Source organism: Chinchilla lanigera, unplaced genomic scaffold, assembly GCF_000276665.1.
Source record: "Chinchilla lanigera isolate Chin_1 unplaced genomic scaffold, ChiLan1.0 scaffold00033, whole genome shotgun sequence".
NCBI classification, from domain to species: domain Eukaryota; kingdom Metazoa; phylum Chordata; class Mammalia; order Rodentia; family Chinchillidae; genus Chinchilla; species Chinchilla lanigera.
The window spans coordinates 1,276,693-1,303,594 of NW_004955434.1; the positions used below are offsets into that span (position 1 = coordinate 1,276,693).

The following is a 26,902-nucleotide window of genomic DNA, read 5'->3' on the forward strand; positions in this document are numbered from 1 at the left end:
AAAAAAAAAAAAAAAACAAAAAAAAAACAGTGGCGCTGAAATTCTCCACGTTGGTATTCTACAAAAGGCAGAAGGATCATAAGAGTAAGATACAAAGATAACTCAGCCCTAAGAGGCAGTCTGTATATCTATCTACCCATTTGTCTAGAATACAGGCCTTAGGCGTGTGAGTACTGGTCTAGTCAGTGTTTAAGGGATGTCTTGGCTTCCAGATCTAAGAATACCTCCTTGATAGCAGCCTGTGATACCCGTAAATATACTGTTGACATTGTGGGGAGATAAAGGCTAAAACTTCCAGGCAGTATGTAATCATGGGATTGGTGATGTCTATTCAGACAGCTCTAACACTCTCTAGAAGATAGTAAGGGGAACAATATAAATACATGCTGATTCTCAAAGCCCCTCTCAGACCTTTAGAACATTTCCTATGTAACATTTCTGTAGTTATCCACCCCACTAGTACTCATTAGTGGTAGTTTTTTGGAACAGTGATAAGTTTTTATTTCACTATTAGTTTGTCCTTTGCTGTAGCTTAAATTCTATAAAACTTCCTAGTGCTCCAGAGACTACCATGTTCATAATTTAAGAGGCACTGTTGTCAAGGAGTTGAAAAGTCTAAAAGGAAACAAGTAATGGACCCTGAGACCCTGGGTCACCTACTGTCACACTGCATTACAAACAGAATCACAATCTTTTTCCCTCTTCTGGGCCCTTCACATACGTTCCCATGCTTTTGGAAGATAACTTTTGATAGTATGTATAAACTTCAATAAAATTTTTAGTTATAATCTACTGAATTTTAACTTTAGAGAATTAGTGCTTTTTGTTTTCTTATTGTTTTGGGTTTTTTTGGGTTTGGCTGTGTGTGTGTGTGTGTGTGTGTGTGTGTGCACGCTGAGCATTGAACCCAGGGGTCTCATGCATGCATGCTGAGGTTGTTTCTGCCACTAAGCTATAGCTCCAGTTTAAATTGTTTTAGAAGTTGAAATACTTGACTTTTAGAAACTTGAACATACATTTAATATGCAATACAAACTTGGTAGAGTATTTCGTCTCTAATATATGGAAAAAAATAAGTAAGTCAAAGTAAGTTTGCATTTAGAATAAAAGTGAAACTACTTTTGTACTTTTCAAGACATATTCTCTCCCCCTGCCCCAAAGAAGTGAAAAATGAGGACTCAAATGTTTCTCACCCATGTTTATAGCAGTGTTATTTACAGTAATCAAAAATATGCTAATCAATGAATGGATAAACAAAATGTGATATATACATACAATGGAATATTATTCAGACTTTAAAAGGGGGAAAATTTCAGGTGTGTTACTGAATAGAGGGACCTTGAAGACATAGGTGAAAGAAACCAGTAACAAAGACAATATATTGAATGATTCCATTTATGGTAGGCAGTCAAATTCTTAATTGAACTCAGGACCTCGTGCTTGCCAGGCAGGCGCTGTGCTGCTGAGCTGTATCCCCGGCCAAAGATAGTCAACTTCTTACAGAATGAGTAGTTAAAATTTTAGAAAACCAGGCATGATGACACATGCCTGTAATCCCATCTACTAGGGAGCCTGAGGCAGGTTGATCATGCTAGCCTGGGCAACCTAGCAAGATCCTATTCCCAAATTGAAAAAAGAAAAAAAATTTTTTTGAAAAGGGCTGGAGATGTAGCTTGGCACCCCCTTGTGCCTAATTCACAGTACATTCTACAAAAAATAAAATTGTAGAAAAGGAATGGTTGTTGCTAGGTGCTAGAGAAAAGAAAAAGATGGGGTTATTGATTATTGGATATAACTTTTCAGTTGGGGAAGATGAAAAAGCTCTGTAGAAGGTTGGCAGTGATCAGGGGTACAGCAGTGTCAGTGTACATAATGCCACAGAACTGTAGACTTAAAATCAGAAAATTTTGGTTTATGTATATTCTACCACACTTTGAAAAGCAAAACATTCTTTTCTTCCTTCCAAAATTACAACTCATGAACTATAACTTGTTAAATGTAAATTGATGTGATTTTTGAGGTGCTTTGCTTTTAGTATTGCGGGAGTTTTGAAAACTTAAAAAAAAGTTTAACAAATCACAAATTTTTAAATTCTTGTACATGCTGTAGAAGATTAAGTGAATCTTATGAGAAGAATCTTAACACAGTGTTTTAGATGTAGAAACCCTTTTGTCTAGTTCAAACTTCTCATTTTATAGAAAAATGAAGTATAGGTTAGCTTCCCTGAAGTTGCCAGCTGTTCAGAAATAAAATTAGAACTGAAAGCCGTAGTTTTTAATTGGTAGCTTTGTGAGTTTGGGGCTACATTCTACTATTACGCTTTTCAAAAGACTTGATTATCATCTTACTGGAAGAATTTACTGATTGTATTACTGGATCAAATAAAGTTGTCAGTGAAAAAACCATGTAAGCCCGAAGAACATATACCTGAAAAACACAGATAATTGTCAGAACAAAATTATTTTTTAAAGTTAACGTTCTAATAACTGACAAGGTAGTGCATCCATTAAGGAAGAACAAACTGGGTTACCTGTAGTATGACTCTCTTAAGAAAGATTGTGTTCAAAATTTGTCATCAACAATCCTTAAGTTTCCTGAAGCATATGACTACATTGAATAAATTATATTGTGCCACAGATAGACATTGTGAGGTATGAAATGTGAAAAGTTCCCAGAAACACATCTTTTACTTCTTACACACAAAGAGAATAATGTATATTTGTGGAATGTTTCTAGACTAATGTAATAAGACTGCTTTTGTGAATTTTGAGGCTATACATAATGGAAGCCTTACAGTTGAAGTACCAAAAGCTTGTGATTTGGGGGGAACACGTGTTTGTTCATGTTTTAGCCTACACTCAGCAACATGTAGAGGTGTGTCTTTGAAAGCTCTGCGATAATTGTACTTTCCAGTCACCAAAAGCTTTATGAGAATCTGATTTAACATATGCAAAAATGGGTAACCTGTCTTACTGCTTAATCAGGAAGACTTGATTCACTTGTTATGGCATTGCTCCAATGGATCATCAGGATTGTAAATGTGTTTAAAGTATTCCTGGGGTATGTTCAGAAATTTGTTGCCTAATAGACACAAGATGTCTTAGAGCTTTCTGTGGTTTACTTTAAATTTAACATGTAGGGAACCTTTCAACAATATGAGTGCTTTTGATATACCAAAACTATGCATTAAAACATAAACAGCATAACTGATTTCTGATATAAACAGATTTTATATTAGAATTGGATTAGTAATACATATGTTGGAACATCTTTATCAAGATATAGGCTTCTACAATAGTGTTGTATATGTAATCTCACTTGTATGTGCTTTATCAATGTACAAGAAGAGCTGTTAAAGTTCTACCTATGCAGATTTCGATGAAAAAACTATAATGGAAGGGGTTCCAGCTTTTGAAGCTAGTATAAATATGGAGCACAGAAGTTTTGATTCTGAATTGTCTGGGTTTCTAAGGCTCTAGTTTTCTACTGCTTGATAGAGTTTTTGAGATACTAGCCACACATGAGTAGTGGTACTAAATAATTGAATATTTAACATCAATTAATTGAAGTGTAAATAGTCACATGTAGTCAGTAGCTTTATATTATAGTATACTGTCTATTTAAAAACAGGGAAAACAAGTATTCAAGATGGCTACATTGAGCTGTGTCATTTCTGATCCAATTTCATTACTTGGGCTTTATATAGGCTTTTCAATCTTAATTTGTCTTTTTCTATGATATTATAAATACAACTTTCTCACTTCTGGTACTTAGTGCCTTTTTTCTACTAAAAAAAAATCAGTATATAACTTTCACTAAGACTGAACTATTCTGCTGTCACTGGTAAATGCTTACCATCTTCTCTGGGTTTTTTGTTTTGTTTTGTTTTTATTGTTTTAATCTAATTCCATCTCTTCTCACCAGTGGGTAAAGAATCTTATTTTGGCATTGTCCAGTACATTTTCCAATTTGACAAATTCTTTTCACTTTTCTGAATTCAGTATTACCTGGGCATTCATCTGGCTTGCCAACAAGATACCCCAAGTAACTCACTGGCTCTACTACAGTCTGTCTAGAATCTTACTAGTGTTTAAATTTTGATTTTTACCTAAAAACTATCAGACATAATTCCTTTTTAAAGAAAAAATTAGTTTTGTTGAATTTTTGTCTTTCAATTTGAAATATGAAAATACCTAATACTTCAAAAAACTTGCCCCTAAATTTGTTTCTCTACCCACATAGAAATCGTCTGTGCTGTCTATTTCTTCAAACAGAGTTGAATTTTCCTAGCAAAGTCACCCAAATATCACATCCTGTGACCTTACAGGTAGTGGAGTGGCTCTGCTGCTGATTCCTGCTGGAGTTTTTTTAAAAAGAAAAAAGTACAGCCTACCTCACAGAGGTGAGTATGAGCTTTATAAGCTCTATTTCTGCATATAATAATGTAAATATCGTACTAAGAACCTCCTTTTAAATCTGTAGGTTACTATAAGTATTTTCTGTGCTCCATCATTATTGAAAATGAGCATTTTGCCAAACTTCTTTCAAGGTTAGTGTTCAGTTGCACTTCCCGGCCTGCCCCCTGCAATTTGGAATTTGAACCCAGTGTCTTCACAATGAGTGACACCGTCTCCCTTTTTTTTTTTTTAAATTTTGAGATAGGATCCCAGTAGCACTCACAGTTTTACATATTGTGTGTACTTTACTGAATGCTACTGCCAGTGACATACTTGGTTTCGATAAGATAGTGCCTAACTCTCATGGTGTTCTTAAAGGATACTAAAGTAAGTATAATATTCTTTTATTTGATATTGGTGTACTTAGACTACTGAATTATTATATATTATAATCACCTTTGTTAGTGTTAAAAGATGGCTTTCCTTGGGTCACTGTACTGGGATATGTTGAATGCCTGGGCCCTATTTGTACAGACCTAAATTCTGACTTTTGTTTCTTAGTTTTCATAGTCGAATGTCTTTCCTGTCATTTTAGTCCACTCTGAATTTTCTGTCTCTTGCTGTTAATCAAACATCATATTTGTGCATTTCTGGTGTTGGTCAACTTCTGGTTTTATTTTATTTTTGGTTTCTTCATCCATGAGTTCATCAAAAATAGATTTTAATTTTTGTAACCAAAGTAAGCATCAGTGTGGCTACAGATGTAGTTCAGTGGTAGAGTGCTTGTTTCACATGTGCAAGACCATGGAGTTCAGTTCCCATTTCTGAACACCCTCCCTAAGCATCAAAAGTGACTTTTTTTTCTTATGGAGGCAAATACACCTATTTATACATTGTTGTGGTCTTCCTGTTTTCAATTATTTTGGTTTTTGAATGTTAGAAGAATTTTTAAATATAGCTTTAAAATTAATGTCTGAGGGAACTATGTCTGTTACTCAGAATCTTTGGAACCCTAAATAGACTGTGTCCTTAGTTACAGATTCTCTGGGTAACATGATAAATTCTGATATCTTACAAAAAAGAATATATGATAATATTACTCCCCACACTTACCCATAAGTGATGCCAAATTCAGAGTAATTCATCTTGGGCTTTAGAATGTATTTCTTAACATTAAATCTACTACGCAGTGTCTTTTTTTGTCCTGGGAATTGAACTCAGGATCATGTACTTGCCAGGTAGGCTCTGTGCTGCTGAGCTATATCCCTGGCAACATTAAATCTAGGGTGGGAAAATTTAAATGATTCATTATCTACCTCTTACACTTTGAATAGGATAAGACTTTAAATTATGAAAAGTATTTAGAGCATAGTTGTCAAAATACCACACAAAGTACAGAAAGGATGACATTTTAAAAATTTTTTTAAAGACATTTGAGTTCTAGTTTTGTTGTTTTTTTTTTTTTTTGTCAGTTTTTTATAACATAATTTTAAACCTTAAAAGAATCAGTGGTCATTTGCAGATGCTAAGATTATGAGTTAATTCCTGTTACCAGGAAACTGTTACAAAGAGATTGAAAGGAGTTTTTATCAGGAAATTATTATATCAGAAATTGACAGGAGTCATGTCCGGAGTTATGTTAGAAAAGAGGAAGGAGACATAGTGGATCATTCTATTTAGGAACATTTTTTTAAACAGTCTTCCTGTTTTGCTAGGGAAAAAAAAAAAAAATACTCCAGTGTTCATCTTTTTCCTTTTTCATTGAACAGGCGAAGCAGATTTTTAAATTATTTCATATAATTTTAGGAAATTCCTCTTGCTGCAAATGAAATAACCAAGTATTCTCTGTGGGGATGCAGGTATAGCTCAGTGGTAGAGCACTTGACCTAGCCTATGCAGAGGAAAACCTTAATAGACCATCTGTTTAAATTGGGATGGCATTTCATTTTGTGTGTTGATTTCAAGAAGGGCAAGATTTCCTCTTTCCTGGAAGACTGTCCTATTCTTCGTAATGCACTGAATAATTTTAGTACTAACAATATATTTCCTTCCACCTGCTCCTAACCCACAACACTCAGGTTTAGAGATTTTTATTTGACTGCTTCTCTTTTGTCCTTATATAAGAAACATAAGTTTAGCAGTTTATCCTTCTTCTTTGTCTCTCTCCTCCTTTTCTTCTTTTCTGGTGGCCTTTTAGGTACAAAGAGTTGATTTATTCTTACTAATCTACTATCTCAGAAATTCTGCAATGTTAGAAATCTTACTGTGCTTTAGGTACTTTGGCATTAGAAGTCCATTCGTAAGCAACCAGGTGTGATTGTTGCCATCTAGAAGTCATCAGTCTATGAGCATAGGCCGTGTTCTTGTTAATTTGTATTTTTTTCTTTTCGTCATCCACCATCTTTATTTCCCTTTCCATAAATACACGGTCTGATGTACTTGTTCTTGAAGATGTATAAATGCCTATAAATGTTTTTAGATTAATGGTTTTAGTAGATATGTTCGTTCCTTTTCCATTCCAGTATATTTCTAAGCTCTAGCCATCAAAGTCATGCTTCTGACGACAGATAATATTCCATTATCTGCGTCAAATACACTTATTCATTTCCCCACTGATGGCATCTGTGTTGCTTCTTAAGTTCAGATGGAAATAACTGTGGTGAGCACTCTTTGTATGTTACTTTATGAAACTATATAAGACTTAAAAAAAAAAAAGCAACAAAACTATACTATAATACCAGCACTCACTGAGTGAGGCAGGAGGATAGTCACAAGTTCAGGGACAGCCTGAACTACATAGCGAGATGTCTCGATAAGGAAAGAAAAAAAGAAAGAAGCTATGCAAGAGTTTTAAGTGTAGGATTTTTACCTACTTCTATAAGATGGCTTACCAGCATTTCACAAAAATTACCTTTTTTCCCCCGCTATGCTCACCACCACTGGGTATTACTCAGTTTTGCATGTTTTATTTTTCCTGTAGTATTGAAGTGCAGTTTCTTGCATTTCTAATGATGAGGTTGAGTCTTTCCTCATATTTGTTAGGCATATGAATGTATTTCTGTGAATTTTCAAGTTACCAGTTATTTTCTTCCTCTTGCTTCTGCAGAGGTTCTCATATTTTATTTTATATTATTTTGTTTATTTTTGTGGTTTAGGTGATTGAACCTAAGGCCTCACTTATGCTAGACAACCACTTTACTACTGAGCCACATCCCCAGTCCTCATATTTTAAGTATTGTCTTTGTGAAGTTTTGGGTGATGAGTCTTCTTTCCCAGGCCCTTCCCCCACCCCCTGAATAACTGTTCTTTGTTTGAATAAAGCTAAATCTACTAATTTTGTGCGTGTATGAGACAGTTGTTAAGTTTTTTGTAGGTTTGCTTCTTAGGTCTGTAATCTGTCTGAAGTTCGTCATATACTGATAGGTAGGGATATAACTACTACCTATGTAGTAAGTTTTCTTAGCACCATCTGCTAAAGAATCTGTCTTTCCTTACTGCTTTGAAGCCTCCCATGTCCTACCATATTCTTGTTTGTATGTCTTTGGTTAATCAGTTTCTGTGCTAGCATCAATCTGTCTTTATTACTTTGACTTTGTGTCATGTGTCTTTTATCTAGGAGGGAAAATTCCCAGCTACCTTGCATAATACATATGTATCTTTGCTATTAGTTTTTCTTGTCTGTAACTGCTTTGTTAAAATAAAATTCATATACTGTAGAACTCACCCATTTAAAATGTACAGTTCAGTAGTTTTTAATGAGTGTGTTCTGACTTGTGCAAACACTACCCAAATTGATTTTACATTTTCATTACCCCATAAAGCAACTTCGTATTCTTTAGTCATTACTTCCCAACACTCCTATCCTCCACAGCGCTATACAATCCCTAATCTGCTTTCTCTCTCTGGGTTTGCCTGTTCTAGACATTTCATATAAATGGAGTTACATGATAAATGGCCTTTTGTGATTGATTTCTTTCACTTAGCATATTTTTTAAGGCTCGTCTACCTTATAGCATGCATTGATACTTCATTCTTTTTTATTTGATTTATATGAATATAATGCATTTCATTTATTCCTTCAATTGAACATAGAAATTTCTTGGTAAAATGGTAATCATTTGTTTTTGAGATTGTACCAAACTTTTCCAGGTTTGAGACACCAGTTTCCTTCCTACCAGCAGTATGTAAGGGCTCTAATTTTCCATACTCTAGCCGTCCCTGATTACTTGCATTTCTTATTATAGGTGTTGCTACTGAAAAGTGAACAGTCCTTGTTCTCTAGTAAGTAATCTATTCTTTCTCTGTAGAAAATTGTGAACTCTTTTCTTTGTTTCCAGTGTTTTTAATTTGTACCAAAAAGTGTCTAGCTGTGAGAATTTTCCCATATTTGGCACCTTTTGATTTATTTCCATCTGAATTGTTATCTTTAAGGTTATATATTAAATTTTCTTTGCTATTTTCTTAATCTTCATCACCTTCAAAATTGCATATTTGATTTTTCAATCTAATCTTTTCTTCTTTAAGGATTTATTATAACGTGTTAAATCCCTATTTTGTCTAGCTCAAATTTTTGCTGCTTGTGTCAGTTACTGAATTTGTTGTTTCTTTTATGGCTTTTTATACTCCAAAATATTTTATTTTTCCCCTAGTAATATTTACTACCTTTTCTCTTTAGGAGTGTGTGTGAATAACTAGTAAGTGATATTTTCATGCCTATGACTTTCTAAGTTGGACTTAACAGCTAAATTTAACAAGCTGTTTGAGTGATTTTTTTTAATATCAAAAAATAAAAATTTTTCCCTCAGTAACTCAGCTTAGATGGTACAAAAACTTAGTTTTGTTTTGTTTATGTGTACTGTGGAATTTTTCAAACAGAAAAAGGAGACAGTAACTTTTCAAGCCTGTCTGTTGCTGCCCTGTACCAAGATTGTTACTTGAAAAGTGATAATTTGTGAGTTATCATTAAATGAACCCCAGTTAGCTCACTCTGGACATGGGAATAATTTCTTCTGCCATCATAAAGTCCCACATGTTTACTGGCTAAGACCTTGGCCCTGCAGCTATTCTCCTTTTTTGCTTCTTTGGCATTCATCCCCAGAAGAATCTCTGTGCCATTACATGCATTGCCAGCCAGATTTATTTCAAAACTAGTTTATTACAGTGTGTATATAAGTCTGCATGTCTAAGAGGTAAATTATAGGAACATAGTCTAGCTATATGTACCTTACTTACTAATCAAGCTTTTAATTGGCAGTTGTGGGTCAGCAGTTGATGGCATGTAGGGTAATTGAGGGTGAGAAATAACCATAGTCAGGTATTAAACAGAATGTTCATCTCTCAAACAGACCCTTGGTGCCGGGGATATAGCTCAGCAGCACAGTGCCTGCCTGGCAAGCACGAGGTCCTGAGTTTGATTTCTGACACCAAAAATAAATAAATTAATAAATTAATTAAAAAAACAGACCCTTGAGCTCCTTTCTTTGTTTGCCATCTTACTCATCAGAGTTTTTAATCCTCCTGTTGCAAGATAGTCAAATTGTTTAGTGGACATCGCTAATTAATTACACCAGTGGTGGCGAACTTCTTAGAGCTTTCAGTGACAGCAAATACCTGGCTGAGGCATGCGTGCCATACATAGGTTTGCCTCCACTGCCTTACACATTCTTTGTGTCCTTTGCCCTGTTCATGCCCTCAGTATCCTTAACGTAATACTTCAGGAAACCAATTCATGTTTAGCACTAGAGGTGAAAACTAGTTGTCATTTCTATTCTAATTGTTGTTCCAACCAATTTATTTTGAAGGCTGAAAATAAAATAAAAGTAGAATAGCAAGTAAAAGTGTTTCTGATATCCAAGAGACATCTCTGTCCTTCCCTTACTCATCTTTTAAATCTCTTCATGTCATACTTGTATCTCTCTTCCTGTGCTGTTTCTGCTTCTTTCTACCTAGTGTGTTTGTATTGGGAAATTAACATATTTGTATTGAGTCCCATAGAATACTGTTTTGATTTAGTAGTGAGTGAACAGGTCATTCTTCTCAGATATCTCAACCCTGTAGTTTGCTCCCCTCAGGAAATTTCTTCTCTTCTCAGTCTGATGTATAATTGTTCCTAGCCTTTTACTTAGATACTTTGGAGAAAGTTAAGTGTGCTCCCAAACCTTTTAAGTATTTATTTATTTATTTTGAATACCCTCTTCCTGAGATTAAGCAGTGGTCTGTGTCAGCTAAAAAGAGATAGTTCGAAAAAGGGTAAAATAGAAATCGGATAGTGCAAACAAATACTGCATTTACTTTTGCCCAAGATAATATGAACGTAGGTACTCTAAATACTATAAAGATACAGAAGAAGGACTTTTTTTTTTTTTTCTCCTGGTACAGGGAATTGAACTCACAACCTCGCGCTTGCCAGGCAGGCACTGTGCCGCTGAGCTAAATCCCCAGCCCCAGGACTATTCTTGATTGTGTCATTTGTATGGCCATCACTGGATTGTATACCTCCATGATACCATATTTGAGCTTCACAGCCACTGTTCATTGTAGGTGTATTTACTGCCCTTGTTTACTTATAAAGAAAACAAATATCAGAGAGGTAAATAATTTGCCCAAGGAGACACAGCTAGTAAGTATTGAGATTCCACACCAGCTCTCTGATTTTTAAACTTTGTGTTTAAAATTTTACCTTTAAATTTGTATTGGGAAATAAAACTTTGTGTTTAAAATTTTTACCTAAAGAATTTTGCCTTTTTTTCATAATTGACTTAATCACGTTTTAGCCTTTTTTAAGTGTGGGCAATAACTATATACACACATAAAAGTCCATATACATATATTTTTTGTGTTTTATAGGTTAATTGAACCATCTTACTGTGGTAAAATGAAAGGCTGCTCTCACACAAGTAGGATTTTGGAACCTATTTTGATGAGAATAGGAGTGACTAACATTAAATTCTGGCTGTATCACTGCTTCACATTGGGCACTTTTCTTATTTATGGTATAAATCCCTAGCTTCTTCATGGGATTCTGATAATTTTTATTAAATTACACATAAATTACAAGATATCCTAAAAATAGTTCATACCTGTTGTTGTATCTATACATTATCTTTAACATTTTTGTTATTTATAATAATCATTACTGTTTGAGACATACAGTGTGTGGGTTTTATCTACTGACTAGAATATTTGCCTCACTCCAGAATTTAATAATTACACGTCTTTATTTTAACCTATTGTACAGTAATGCAGAATCCACATTCAGTTATTAAAAACCTTTTCTGTCTCCTTTTCTTTTTCAGAGGATGAATAATCTTTCATTTAGTGAGCTATGTTGCCTCTTCTGCTGTCCACCGTGCCCAGGGAAAATTGCTTCAAAATTAGCATTTTTGCCACCTGATCCAACTTACACACTGATGTGTGATGAAAGTGGAAGCCGCTGGACTTTACACCTCTCAGAACGAGCTGACTGGCAGTACTCTTCTAGAGAAAAAGATGCTATTGAATGTTTCATGACTAGAACCAGTAAAGGCAACCGAATTGCTTGTATGTTTGTGCGTTGCTCACCCAACGCCAAATACACTTTACTCTTCTCACATGGAAATGCTGTTGATCTTGGTCAGATGAGCAGCTTTTACATAGGACTGGGATCACGGATTAATTGTAATATATTCTCATATGATTATTCTGGATATGGTGCAAGTTCTGGAAAACCAACAGAGAAGAACCTATATGCAGATATTGAAGCTGCTTGGCTTGCTCTTAGGACAAGGTAGGTTGTGACTGGGAGGAAGTTTTCACATTTATCGTTGTTATCCAAAATTGTACTATATAAAAGTAATATAAAAGTTGTTCTTATTACATATGCCTTGAACTACTATAGAAAAACTATATTTACAAATGTATACTTAGAATCATTAAATTTCTAGACTATAATTTTAAATTTTATATAATAACCAGAAAAGTTCTTTAGGACAGCTCAGGTTGGTATGTTAATGCATATATATATGTATGATTTTTTTAATTTTTAAATCAAATGATAAATGTTTGGTTTTATGAAACCTGTTACTGAAGTATGATATCCATGTTTTTTTCACAGTTGTAGCTTTTCAGGGGAATTAGAGAAAATGGTGATATTTAGTCATTCATTTGGTCTGTCATTAATGAGAGACTTTTTATTTAAACCCTAAAAAGGTTTGCATTATTTTACATAATAATTTTTTAGATAATAAGATTTAAAGGTACCTTATTGGAGTGATTAAAGCTTTTTTTTTTTTTTCTGGTACTGGGAATCAAACTCACGACCTTGCACTTGCCAGGCAGGTGCTGTGCGTCTGAGCTAAATCCCCATCCCTAAAGCATTATTTTAAAATGAGATTTTACATTATATTCTGGACTTCTAAAGTTTGAGAAGATGATTTCAAGTTTAAAAAATAATGTCTTGATAAATTATGTGAGAAAACTTTGTCAATTATTCTTTAATTATAACAAAGCATATACATTTGGAGGCTGAAAATTACATTAAACCTTCCTAGTCACCACAGTACATACAAATTTTTCTTGAAAATATCTATTTTGTAGACTAGAGTGTATTTTCTCGTGGGTCAGATTAATGTTCAATAAATAGGTATGTAGTATAAGTTGTCATAAGCTAGCTGACTTAAAGAAAACTCACTGTCTCTAATTTAATGTTTAAATATTAATGGTGCCCAGGAGAACCTCCTTAATTTTGTTATTAGGTGCAACTTGTTTTGGAAAATATCTTTAAAAATATTTCCTTCTCCAAAAGAACAAAGTTATCCTATCCGAAAAATTCTGTATGAAGAGAATTATTAGCTATATGTGGTAGCACACACCTGTAATCCCGGGAACTCATTAGGCTGAGGAAAGAGGACCAGAATTTCTAGGATAGTGTGGGCAATTTATTTATCAAGACCCTGTCTTGAAAATACTGAAAAGGCTGAGGAAAACTAGCTGGATGTTACCTGAATTCAGTCCCCAGTACCACGGGGAAAACAGGAGTAGGGAAGTGAGGAGGATTCTTAATTGAAATTAAGTAAAAACAAAGATTTGCAGAGTTAAAAAGTAAGTAGTAAGAAGTGAACAGTGGGATGGTAAAGATTATTTAATTTTTTTTTGTTTGTTTTTTTGGTTTTTCTCCGGTACCAGGAACTGAACTCACGACCTTGCGCTTGCCAGGCAGACGCTTTTGCCGCTGAGCTAAATCCCCAGCCCCTATTTAATATTTTTAATACTGAGAATTCTCATAAAGGTCACACTTTTAAAGTATAATGTCAGTGAAATAATATGGCTTAAAGTTGCTAAGGTAAAACAGATAGCCTTTATTATTAATACTTTTAAGTAAAACAAAAGAATAATTTTAATGAAACAAAACATAAGAATTCAGGATTCTGTGGTTATGAGAAATATCTTACGTAATTAACTTTCTGTTCTCTTGTCAGGTATCAATTTAAAGAAACTTTCTAAAATTATTTCCAGTTTTGATTTTTTCTACATATTTGTTGATCTCTTTCTTTTATTTTAAAGAAAAAAAACCCAAAATTTCAAAACAAGATGATAGTAGGGCAACAGTGGTTAATATATTGCATATTGTTATCTTTAAATTCGTTACTGAGAACACAAGATACTGGCATTTAATTATCCAAATAATATTAGCGCAAACCTTTCTTTTCAATGAACTAAGAAAAATTAGGGGCTGGGGATTTAGCTCAGCGGCAAAAGCGCTTGCCTGGCAAGCGCAGGTCGTGAGTTCGGTTCCCGGTACCGGAGAAAAACCAAAAAAAAAAAAAAAAAGAAAAATTAGTAGTATAACTATCTTTATCTCATATATATTTATATTGTTTTGTTTTGTTTTGTTTTGTTTTTGCTTCTCCCTGTCTTTTCTCCATTCCCCCATCCCAAGTTTCTCTCTCCTTTGGAAGTTTCTTCCCATTTTGCAGTGTACATTTTGGATCTTAATTTAGTCTTTCAGCTTCTCCCATTAGAGTGACGATATATATATTTACACATGCATCTAGTTCATTTCACTTATGAGTATGATCTCAAATTGCATCCATTTACCTATAAAAGTCTCCAGTTTATCCTTCTTTATGGATGAGTACTCCATTATATAGAAAGACCACATCTTTTTTATCCATTCTTTAGTTAAGCATTTGGGTTGTTTCCAAGATCTCGCTATTACAAATTGTGCTGCTATAAACATGGGTGCACATATATCACTGTGGTATGTTTTTTAGTCTTCTAGGAAGATACCCAGAAGGGCAATAGCTAGGTCAAGTTGGACCTCCAATCTTAATTTTTTGAAGAATCTCCGCACTGATTTCCATAGTGGTTACACCAGTCTACACTCCCACCAATGATGGAGAAGGATTCCTTTTTCCCCAGAGCCCCTCCAGCATGTTATTGGTTACTTTCTTGATAATAGCCATTCATTCTGAGATGAGTTGGAATCTCAGTGTTGTTTTAACTTATATCTCTCAAATGACCAGTAATTGTGAACTTTTTTTTATCTATTTGCTGTTTGTAATTCTTCAACTGAAAAATGTGTATTCATCTCAAATGTCTGTTTTTGGATGTTGTTGCCGTTCAGCTCATAGCAGTTGTGCAGTGTTGAGTGGTGCTGGTGCTGCTAATGTTCATTCTTCCATTTTCTTTATTTCTGTGAGATGTGTATTAACTTAGCTCTGCTGTGAAGGAAAAAAGCTTTTATGAGTTAGGCACATTAAGAGTAAGTTAGGAACAGATGGTACCCCCAGCTTTAGATTATATCCCAAATCTTTGTGTTGGGCTGATTAGAAGAAACTGTTCGGAGGAGTATCATTACTGGGATAGTTCAGATTATCTGTTTTCCTAGAAGAGAACATGTGGATAGTTTGCCTTGCTCTTTCTTCTGACTGTTCATGTTCTCAGAAAGCTCTTACCTGACCAAAATTCTAGAAACTGCTTTGCAAATATCTCCTAGATAACAAAACTGATTATTCTCTGCTGTGTAAGTGGAAAAGCATATTTAAGGTCACTATAACCTCAAATTCATTAGCTTTACTCTTCGTGTGCACTTGAAGTCTTCCACAGATGGGACATTTATAATACAGACAAATAATAGCTCCTGGAATACTAGGCACCCAATAAATATGTACAAAGTCAATGAATTCATATTTAAGTCTCTAGCAATAGTAAAGGGGGTAAAATTGTACTCTTGGAATCTGTTCATAATTAACTGAACTGTCTGGTTTTTGGAATTCTAGTTTATCTCTTCATCTTTTCAGTTATTTGTCCATCTCTACAAATAAGCAAAGGCAGAGTACAAGGAGTGCTAATTTGATCTTGACTAAAAAATTGTACACTGTTCTCATTTCATACCATAGTTTTATGTAGGATTTCATCAGTATGACCAGTTTAGAAAACAAAAATGAGCAATTATTGGTGTCTAAAGAAATAAAGAACTTTTGAAATATTAAGTAAAAAATGAACACTAAATATGTAAATCAGACTGTTAAAATATTAGTGATAGAACTGGGCCTAGTGGCACACAATTGTAATTCTAGCTGCTTGGGAGACTGAAGCAGGAAGATTGTCAGTTCAAGGCCAGCCTGGCCAACTTAGTTGAGACCCTGTCTCAAAACAAAACTTAAAAACGCCAGGTGGGGGAGCACTTGACTACTGTTCTCAAGATGCTGGGTTCAAATGTCCAGTAGGGCAAAAAGAAAAAAGAAAAGATAGTAATATGGCTAATAGAGTCCTTATTGTAGTATAAAAATTAATTGTGATAACTGAGAAACTTAATTTTTAATCATAAATTACTTGATATTGTCTCACCTCCCCTAGGTCATTCTAATGATAATCTTTAGAAATGAAGAAACATCTCCTTCTGGTCCAACTTGTTTTAACTTCTGAATTTTGTAGGTATGGCATTCGCCCTGAAAATGTGATTATATATGGCCAGAGTATTGGAACAGTACCATCTGTGGACCTTGCTGCTCGGTATGAGAGTGCCGCTGTTATTCTTCATTCTCCTTTGACCTCGGGAATGCGAGTTGCTTTTCCTGATACCAAGAAGACCTATTGTTTTGATGCATTTCCAAAGTAAGTGGCAATATTTAAGATAGTTGAATTACAAGAAACTTGAGGTGGGAGGCCCTGGGGATATAGCTCAGGGGCATAAGCGCCTGTCTGGCAAACGCAAGGTCGTGAGTTCAATCCCCGGGACCACACAAAAAAAGAAACTTCGGGGGTCTTTCTGTCACTCAAGACATTGATGACACAGTTCATCCAGCCATAAGCTTCTATTTTATAATAATTGTCATATAGAAATTGCAAAAAATTAATTTGAAGAGTTTTGGCAGATGACCAGTATGAATGTCAAAAAGTTTGACCAATAGTAATACACATGAAAGGAGGACCTTATACCCTACACAGTGTCACTAGTATTAGACACAAAAGAATGAAATTGTGAAATAAAATTGATAGAACTGGTTGTACAATTGGATGTGAGATACTGTGGAGAAAAGAACTTTAATGAGACCCTTGTTTCTCTCCTGAGCTGCTAGTGGATACCATTAAGTAAGGTACCTAACAGTGTAGCAAAGAAATAAGTAGAGGGGAAAATTAGTTAATGATATTTAGCTAATGATACCTGATTTTACAAAAACAACTAAATTGCAGAATTCTTGAGTCATATGAATTACCAACTACATCACTCACTGAATTTGGTTAGTAAATGAGTAATTGTATATAGTACATACATTACAGTGTTCAGAACAGAGAAATGGTCAAAGGTAACTTGAACTTGATGACTTTGGTTTTATTTGTATAACTCAGGAGCAGAGCTGTATAAGAGAACATAAAACTACAGTACTGTATAGTACAGTCAGCACTGTGTAGAAATGAGCTGTATTGTACCCCCCAAAAAAGACATTGAAGCTCTATAAATAGGACATACAGAACTGTACAAAACGGGGGGATTTGTAAATCTAAATAGCGCACCTGGGTCGGGGAATATCTTCGGTATTGTCACCACACAGCCTACAAATGTACAGTATTGCATAGATTTGAAAAAGGGCAACTACTTTCTGCTTCTCAAGACAGGAGGTAGTTCTCACTTGTTTTTAGTTTTTCCTCCGTACTATAATTGGAAAGAATTGATGACCTATTTCTTTCAAAGAGGGAGAAAGGTATAAGAAAGATGCTGGTAAATTTTGGGTTTCCCTTTTAGCAGTTGGCAGCAACATAAAGAATTTTCTTGTGGGGGCTGGGGATTTAGCTCAGCGGCAAAGCGCCTGCCTGGCAAGCGCAAGGTCGTGAGTTCGGTTCCCGGTACCGGAGAAAAACAAAAAAAACAAAAAAAACAAAAAAAAATTTTCTTGTGAGTGATAGGTCAAAAACGATGTTACCACTCAGTTCTTTGGAACAGCAAAGGTTATTTCAAAAGCAAGCTTTTTCATCATTGGCCAAAAAAGTGTCATTTTGGTAGAGAAAGTACTAATGATAATTTGATCTTATCAGTACTACAGGCTGGGGGAAGTTTAGGGGTAGAGGGCTGGTTTGTTTTCCCTGTTTTGGGGGGAGTGGGTTGTTTTTGTTTTTATTTTGCAGTGTTTCAAATCCAGGGGCTACCCCTATGCTAAGCTAAGGAAACACTCTATCATGATGGGTTTTTATTTTGTTTTGAGTTTTTGTTTTAGATAATGAAATCTGTTAAACCATTTCTGGTTAAGTGGGTGATAAGAATTCATAGACAAAGATGTTGTAGGTGATACCAACTTACAGTTTTGCCTAGCTCCCTCATTGATATCTGAGACACCTCCCCCAGAAAAGACCTGCGCTGCCCATAAGTAAAATATTTGAAAATCTTTTTTTAAGTTTTAATTCCTCTACTACTGAGCATCTTTCTGACAGCAAATAGTATATATACATAAGCATTTTACTTAACAAATACAGCCTTGAATTTTTTCACTGATTATTTCTTTGTAAGATTCCATTCTCGTTTTAAAGTTACACTGTCTTATCTCTGAAGTGTTTAAAAAGACCAGTTTATAAGGTTTCTTTCTGCATAGCTTCTGTGTCTTCCAAGTTACCTTTAAAAAACTGTTTGTCTTTGTATCTTTCTTATATTTGAAGCATTTTCTTTTAATGTCTTAAAATTCTTGTTTGTCTGCTAATATGTAAGATTGGAGAACTAAAGAACTGAACTGGTACAGTCTCCAAAGAAAGCTCTTTCTTTGGTAGGCATCTAGACTGATTCCTTTGTAACATGAAGGCCTGTTGCCAGCATTCTTGGGAGTCAAAAATGAGCTTTTGAAATGTTACTCAAAATCTAAGACATCCATCCCTTCTGAGCTGATTTCATATATTTTCTAATGGTCAAAGTTTCTGTTTCAGAACTAGATAATTTATATTTCTTTTTACATAGTTAACTTCTTTTTTGTCTCTTCTCTTTACACTACAGCATTGACAAAATCTCTAAGATAACCTCTCCCGTATTAATAATTCATGGGACTGAAGATGAAGTCATTGACTTTTCACATGGTCTCGCCTTGTTTGAGCGTTGCCAAAGACCTGTGGAGCCTCTGTGGGTTGAAGGAGCGGGACACAATGATGTGGAACTTTATGGGCAATACCTGGAAAGGTTGAAACAGTTTGTGTCACAGGAACTGGTAAATTTGTAAAACATTCTGTAAATTTGCATACTGGGTTTTCTTTTCTTGCTGAACTGCACTTTTTGGTAAATAACATAAAACCTGAAGGTTATGTTTGCAAATCATGTAAGTTGCCTTCATAAATGTACAGGTAATGATTTGTTAACAGACTTAATGAAGGTTTTAATTACCAGAACTAGAAACTGGAAATAACAGTATCATGCAGTCAGGCTGTGTAATTTATATTTTTCTGTGAATTTTTTTTAAAACATCAAATGAGTACTGTATGAAATTTTAATTCTATAAAAATCAAATGCTGTAAAAGTATTGCCAAATGCTTTTGCATATTGGAAACAAATTTATAAATATTTTTAAAACCTCTCAATGTACTAAAATTTATCCTGGTATTCAAGTGTAATAAAAGCTGTACATCTAGAGCAGTTCAAGTACTCATAATAGAATAACTAAAAAAATGAAAGAAAAAGAAAACATGCAAGTAAAACAGAATTGATCTAAACCCTGTTGTACAGGGATAGAGGCTTAAATGGTTATTTTACTATAAAATACATTGAATTTTCTGTTTTTTCTGGCCATAATACATTTATCCTGGGGGTGGGGGGGGGGAGAAATGAAGTCTTAATTTTTATGCCATCTGTTACCTTACCAATTAGTTATCTTGTAAATGAGAAGTCATAATAGCACTGAATTTTAACTGGATTGGATTTATAAGTTTGGAACTGTGAGGCAACTACTTAAAATTTTTCATTTAGTTATTTCAGAGGCGGTTAGGGCTTCAAGCCTGAGTTTGTATGCAATATTGTTTTAAATCTGACTAATCTCATAGAGCTGTAATACTCTTTATCATATAAAAACCTGAAAGATCATTAGCTGCTCTTTATGACCACAACTGGACTATTTCGTCCCTTTTCATTTTGGCTATTACTATCTGAGAATTTGATGGATTTACTCCTACATACAGGATGTAAAACATTTCACTCATAAGTTTTATATTAACCAATATAGTAAAAAATAAAGCTGACACACAAAAACTAAGTTGCCTTTTCTTGAATGAATCCTGCCTGATTAAAACAATGAAAGAAAAAGAAAAATAAGTTTAATGGTATGTAGTTTAATTTGTTAATGAATGAATATTAAAATAATATACACTGTGGATATCTTTTAAGGCCTTATGTAGCTTTAATTGTTCTGCTTGTTCTATGGTATGTCTTAAGACTATAGTATATGATTCTCTTCAAAGTATATCAAGTATTGTGAATGCTTTGGTTCAGATGTGTCAAATTAACAGTAAAAAAAAACAAATATACCACTCAGCTGTGCTTGTTTGCCTTCTTCCATTCTCCTCATCACCACACTAGAAAGAGTAAAGAAATAACCATTTACTTTTATAGGACATAGTTCTAAAATTTTCTAAGTTTTATATCGTTGTATATTAGTTGCATATATTAATGGGATTCAGTGTGATATTTCTATACATCCATGCATTATGCATTGATTCAGTCCAACCTCCATTTTACACAGAATCCCCCTACACTTCCCAATCACTCTTCTGCTTTCTAATGAACATTTTCAGCTTCCAAAAATAAGAGGAAGCTTTTGGTCCTGTGCTTGCCTTATTTTATTTATCATAACGTCCTCCCCTTCAATGCATTTTTGTGAAAGTAACAGGATTTCATTCTTTGTGGCTCAATTATACTTCATTGTATATACAAAATTTATTTTAGTTGTCTGTTGGTAGGCATCTAGATTGATTCCTTAGGTATTTTGAACAGTGCTACAACAGACATTGGCATGTCTTTGGTATGCTGATTGCACTTCCCTTGACTATAAACCCAGAAGTAGGATAGCTGGGTCATCTGGTAGATCTATATTTCGGTGGTTTTTTCTTTCTTTGTTTGTTTTTGAGGAATCTCTATACTGTTCTGTGAAATGGCTGGATTAATTTATATTCCCACCGATAATGTCTAAGCATTCCTTCTTCCCATTTTCATCTGCCTTTGTTACATACAGTATTCTTTAATAGTAGCTATTTAACTGGAATGAGGTGCTACCTTACTGTAGTTTTGATTTACATTTCCCTGATAGCTAATGATATCAAGCATTTTTTCATACACTGTATTTTTTCTCCATTTCTGTTTGTATTCCTTCTTCCTCTTTATTCTCCTCCACAGATTGAACCCCAGTGCCTCCCATGTACTGTCACTATCTACCATTGAGCTACTTCCCAAGGATATGCCACCATGTGCAGCTGTATTTCTTTTGAGAAGTATCTATTCAGATTATTTACCTATGTTTAATTGGATCCCTTGGTTATTCTTGTGAAGGACCAAGGAAGTGTTCTGTTTTGTTTTTTTTTTTAACGTCTTCTATTATGTGGATATTAAGTCTCTGTCAGATGATATTTGGCAGATTGTTTTGTCCCATATCGTTGGTTATCTCCATTAATTTCCTTTGCTCTACAGTTTAACTTGATGTAATACCATTTATCATTTCTTGCTTGATCAGTTTTAACAGTCTTTTTAGGTTTTTCTATATGTATAATCTGTGAATAAGATAGCTTGACTTCGTATTTGTATGCATTTTATTTCTGTTACCCAGTTGGCCTGGTGAAAACTTCTAGTACTATACTGAATAAAAGTGAAAGTGAATAACATTATCTTGTTCTTGATATTAGAGGAAAATGTTTTAAGCATTCAGTATGATGTTGGCCATAGGTTTGTCATATATATCCTTTATTCTGTTGTGGTTCCATCCTTCTATACTACACCGGGTTTTTTTTGTTTTGTTTTGTTTTTTGTACCAGGAACCGAACTCAGGAGCTTGTGCCTGCGATGCAGATGCTTGTGCCACTGAGCTATATCCTTGGCCCTGCACTATACTAATTTGTTTAGTACTTTCACTGTGAAGGAATGTTGAATTTTATTAAATGCTTTTTCTGCATCTGTTGTAATCATCATAGATTTTTTTATCTTTGTTGATGTGATGTATTACATTCATTGGTTATGTTGAACCATCCTTGGATCCTTGGGATGAAACTGACTTTATTATGGTGAATGTTTTTATTATTTGAGTTTCTGCATCTGTGTTCATCAGGCATATTGATGTTCTGTTTTTGTTTTGTCTTTGTCAGGTTTTTGGTAACAGGGCAATGTAGGCCTCACAGAATGCCTTTTGAAAGGTTTTTATCCCTTTTAGTTCTTTGGAATAGGTTGAGAAGTGTTTCTGTTACTCCTGTAAAAGTTTGATGCAATTCAGCAGTGGAGTTACCCATTTCTAGACTTTCTTTGTTGGAAGATTATGTATTACATGTTCAATCTCACTACTTTTTATTGGGCTATTCAGGTGTTTTATCTTCTCACAGTTCAATGTTTGTAAGTCAGATACACCCAGAAGTTTGTTTCTTTAAGTTTTTCAATTTGTAGTTTTTCCTCCTAGTCACTAACAGTCCTTTGTATTTGTGTGGTATTAGTTGTAATGTTCCCTTTTTCATCTCTAATTTTATTTGGGTCTTTTTTATAGGCTAAAGTTTTCTTAAAGGTTTATTTATTTTTTTTTTTTTCTGGTACCATTGAACTCACAACCTCGTGCTTGCCCGGTATAAATTTTTTCATCTGTTCAAAAAAACAGCTCTTGTATTGATCAATATATTGTTTGGCTTTTTTTAGTTACTATTTTGTTTTCTACTCCGATATTTGTTTATTTTTTCATTCCAATAATTGTTTTGTTCTTGGTTTTGTAAGTTCTTCAGTATTTGAAGTTACTTTTTAATGTAGATACTAGCTGTTATAAAAACTCCCTTTTGTACTCCTTTTGTTGTCAGAAGTTTTGGGGGTTTTTTTGTTGTTTGTAACCAAGAATGGAATTCAGGACCTTACGCTTGCAAGGCAGCCGCTGTGTCGCTGACCTGTATCCCTGGTCCTGTTGTCATAAGTTTTGATGTGTTGTATTTTCATTTGTTTTAAGAATTTTTAAAATTTCTTAATTTGATAACCCACCGTTTAAAAAGTGTGTCATTTAGTGTCCACATATTTCTATAATTTTTAAAGTTCCTCATTGTGATCGGAAAATAGGATATGATTTCAATTTTTAATTCTTTAGGCTTGTTTTGTGACCAGTGTACTATTTTGGTGAAAGTTCCACGTCATCATGAAAATAATGTGTGTTTTGCAGCTGTTGAACGAAATGTTTTGTCAATCATTAAGTCCATTTGTTTTTTTTTTTGTTTTATTTGTTTTTTTTTCTGGTACTGGGAATTGAACTCACGACCTTGCGCTTGGCAGGCAGGCGATGTGCTGCTGAGCTAAATCCCCAGCCCCGTTAAGTCCATTTGATATACAGTTTAACTTTGATGATTGTTGTTGTCTTTTGTTTGTTTGGGGCCTGGATGATCTGTTAATTGATGAAAGTGGCATGTGAAATTTCCCCATTGTTACTGTGTTAGAACCTACCTCTCTCTTTAGCCCAAGTAGTGTTTGCTTTGTAAGTTTTGGGTGCTGAAACATTAGGTGCATATGGACTTATATTACTTGTATCTCCTTACTGAATTATTCTCTTAATAATTTTATAGTAACCATACTTGTCTCTTCCTCTGCCTTTTGTCTCAGCCTCTATTTTGTCAGATGTGAGTATAGCCACTCCTGCTCAAAAGATTTTTGAATTATAGCATCATGTGGAAATATTTTCTTTCTCAAGATTGTTTTGGAACCTATACAGTTGATGCTTTATATGAAATACAACCCAGGGCTTAACTGTTTTCTCCAATTACCTGTGAAAATGTCAATATTGATTATACTAATTTATTGTTATTTTTTCATTCATTAAATAGTTATTGAATGCTTCTACTTTACAAAACCCTGGCTGGTTAGAGATACATTGATGATGTCCTCATAGACTTAGTAGAGTAGCTGAAGGAAGACACAGGCACCTCATTGCATAAATATTACTATTTCAGTAAGGGCAACAGGAGATTTTCAGGATAGTGTAACAGGCAAAAGGTATTTTTGTTGGGGAATATGACAAGGAAGAACCCCAGAAAAAAGTGGTATTTGAACTGAACTTTGAAGGATAGAGGTTGGTGTGATCTGAATGGCCCATGAGGTATTCCTGGGTGAGAGGATCAGTATATGGAACCTCAAGGAAGGGTATATTTGAAATGTAGGAAGCCTACCTAGAAATCAAAAAGGGTAGCACAGCGATAAGACTGGTGCAAACTAATCATATGTTGCATTCTGGACCCTTCTGTTAGTCTCAGAGATGGGAAAAAAAAATTGATAGAAACGTGAAAGTGTATTTGTTGAGAGCGTAAGATGGAAAAAAAAATGTAGATTTTAGCTTGCTAGAGGTACCAAACTATTTAGAAACTGATTTAATCTTAGGGTGCTGAAAAATACATTGAAATCTCAGTATACAGTGTTACATTTCAGGATGCAGTGAAAGAAAGCATAGTCAGAAATTAGAGTAAAAGTCTGAAGTGCTTTACCAGGTTGGAAAGAGTCTCATAAAGTCAAACCCCAAAACAAGTTGATAAATACAACCAAGGAAGATATTATTTTCAAATATTTGAGAGAAATACACAAATTACCTTTTTCTCTCTCACAAAGCAGAACTAGGTAAAAGTTGCCAATTAGAGTATAATATAAGAAAAAACTATGGTTATTTGTCCACCAGAGAAATACGTTAGCCAGATGTGGTGGCGTACCTTGAATCCTGGCTACTAGGGAAGCTGCAGAAGCAGGATCACAGCTTGAAGTCTATCCTGGTCAAACTTTTTTAACAAGACCCTGTCTCAAAGATTTAAAAAAAGGATCTGAGGATATAGTTTACAGTAGACTATTTGCCTAACATGTGCAGGCCCTGGGTTCAGTTCCCCATAGCCCAAACAAAGTATTCCATCTTAAAGATTAGTGTCTTGCTACTTAGTGCTAGCAAAAGCTGAATGACATCTGTAGTCTGTATAAATTACAGATTTAAATGGAACTTGAACTCGATGTATGTTTCATTCAGATATCCTCTACTTGCTCCTCAGAGCATCACATGCTCAGGGGTTTCTTCTGTAGCATGGAATTGGCAATCAGATCTGGGTTCTTCTGAGCTAACACTAATTATATGTGTGACCTTGGGAAAATCATCCCAATTCATGTATTTCGTTCATTTCGTAACTTTGGCTCGAGTAGCTTCACTTAACTTGTTTTGACCTTTGGCTTTTGTGCATGTGCATACCAACATGGTGCAGTTTGGGTTGTGACACTGACCCTTAGAACATGATCAGCAGTGTAACTACTACCATATCCTATCAATACAGAAAGCAGAATCATAGGTGAAAAACTTCATTAGCTGATTCATTATCACCACTCTTGTAACTTAAGCAAATTTACCAGTTTTTTATCCTACCTAGGAATCTATTACAGTAGATTTTTACCCTATAAGTGTTTCATATTTTGTTTTCATAAATACTGTTTCTATAAATACATAGGTGTTGCTCACTTTGAGACCTTGATAAATGGAGACAAACTGCAGAAATTGTAAGGTGACAGCAGTTGTCATGTAAATAGTGATATTCTTGGTACTTTTAGACATTTTCTATGACAATTTAAGAATAACTTTTCTTAAACCGGTATTATGGGAAGGCAGGTAAACTTGTAAGTCTTAGGAAGTTTAGAGGTAATACAGCCTAATTCCTTTGTTTTACAGGTGCAGAAACAAATCCAAAGGAAGGGACTTTACCAAGGTCTACAATCTTAATGTCAACGGAGGGTGTTGTAACCTATTTTCTCTTCAAATTTATCTGGAGTAATAAGACAGTGCTCTTCGAGCATCACAGAGCATAAATTTGTTTTCTGTCCCGTGGTCATTACCGTTTATTTTTTAATGGCTCCTAGGTTCATTCTGATCAGCTGGTTTTTATTGAACATTCAATTGGTAGGTTGTGCCTTTCACATTTCTCAAATTAATGATTCTTATGTTTAAAGTAATTAATACAAATTTATTTTACAAGGTGTTATTTTAACAGCTTTTTAGTTGTGTTAAAACCCAGTGATGATGGTAGCCATGGTCATAGGTTAAAATATTTCAGCAGCCCATTTATAAATTCTAAGATGCTCAGAATAAATGTTGAAAAATGTATCAAAGTAATCATTATTAATTGGCTTTTAGTTTGTTACTTTGGTTTAAAGTAAGCTATCACAGTGATAGCATGCTACATTCTAATATACATACTCCAAATATCCAGTAACTATAAAACATAACAACTTATCCCTGTGATACTAAGAATTTTTTTCAGTTGTACTTTCTGATTTGGAGAGAGAAGGCATTTTTCCTATTTCCAAATGGGTTGTGACTGACTAAATAGAATGAGTATATACTAAGGTAGTGAGCAAATATCTCTACCCTGAAGCTGACCCACAAAGTAAAGAACAGATACTTTACAAGTGTCACTGAGCTAAAAACCTGTTAGACTGGTTCTTCATGTGAAGTCAGCCAGGCCTTGAAGTAATTTTATTCCATTTCCTCCCCTACACCATGTACTTAGTAAGAATACTTTAAAGGGGGGCTGCAATTGTACATCTTTTTTCTTTTCTTTCTTTTTTGTGGTACTGGGAATCAAACTCTGGCCTTGCTTACCAGGCGGGCACTGTGCCGCTGAGCTATATCCCTGGCCCTCAAATCATTTTTATGTGCAGATAAAATGCAATTTTCATCTATTATACTACTTGATAAGTTCAGAATTTATCTCCCCCCACCCCAATAACTACTTTAGGCAGTATATTGAATTGAAGCAGGGCACGTAGCCGGTAGATTTATGGATACAGTAGAATCTGAATCAAAATTTCTAAATACACT

General features: G+C 34.5%; 1 protein-coding gene across 6 annotated transcripts in view; it reads left to right on the forward strand.

The window, feature by feature from the left end:
- Abhd17b (abhydrolase domain containing 17B) overlaps nt 1-26,185 on the forward strand; it is a 39,922-nt gene extending 13,737 nt beyond the window's left edge. The window contains exons 2-7 of one of the 6 annotated variants that reach the window (XM_013516342.1): nt 4,243-4,402; nt 8,642-8,678; nt 11,693-12,162; nt 16,314-16,493; nt 18,856-19,063; nt 25,754-26,185. In XM_013516342.1, coding sequence (XP_013371796.1) covers nt 11,696-12,162; nt 16,314-16,493; nt 18,856-19,063; nt 25,754-25,804 — 906 coding nt within the window. In that variant the 5' untranslated portion in view covers nt 4,243-4,402; nt 8,642-8,678; nt 11,693-11,695 and the 3' untranslated portion in view covers nt 25,805-26,185. Of the gene's footprint in view, nt 1-4,128; nt 4,403-8,641; nt 8,679-10,799; nt 10,934-11,692; nt 12,163-16,313; nt 16,494-18,855; nt 20,383-25,753 lie in introns of those variants that run through there. The other 5 variants (XM_013516344.1, XM_013516343.1, XM_013516341.1 and 2 more) reach the window with 5 other exon arrangements.
- The last annotated feature ends 717 nt before the right edge of the window (nt 26,186-26,902 follow it).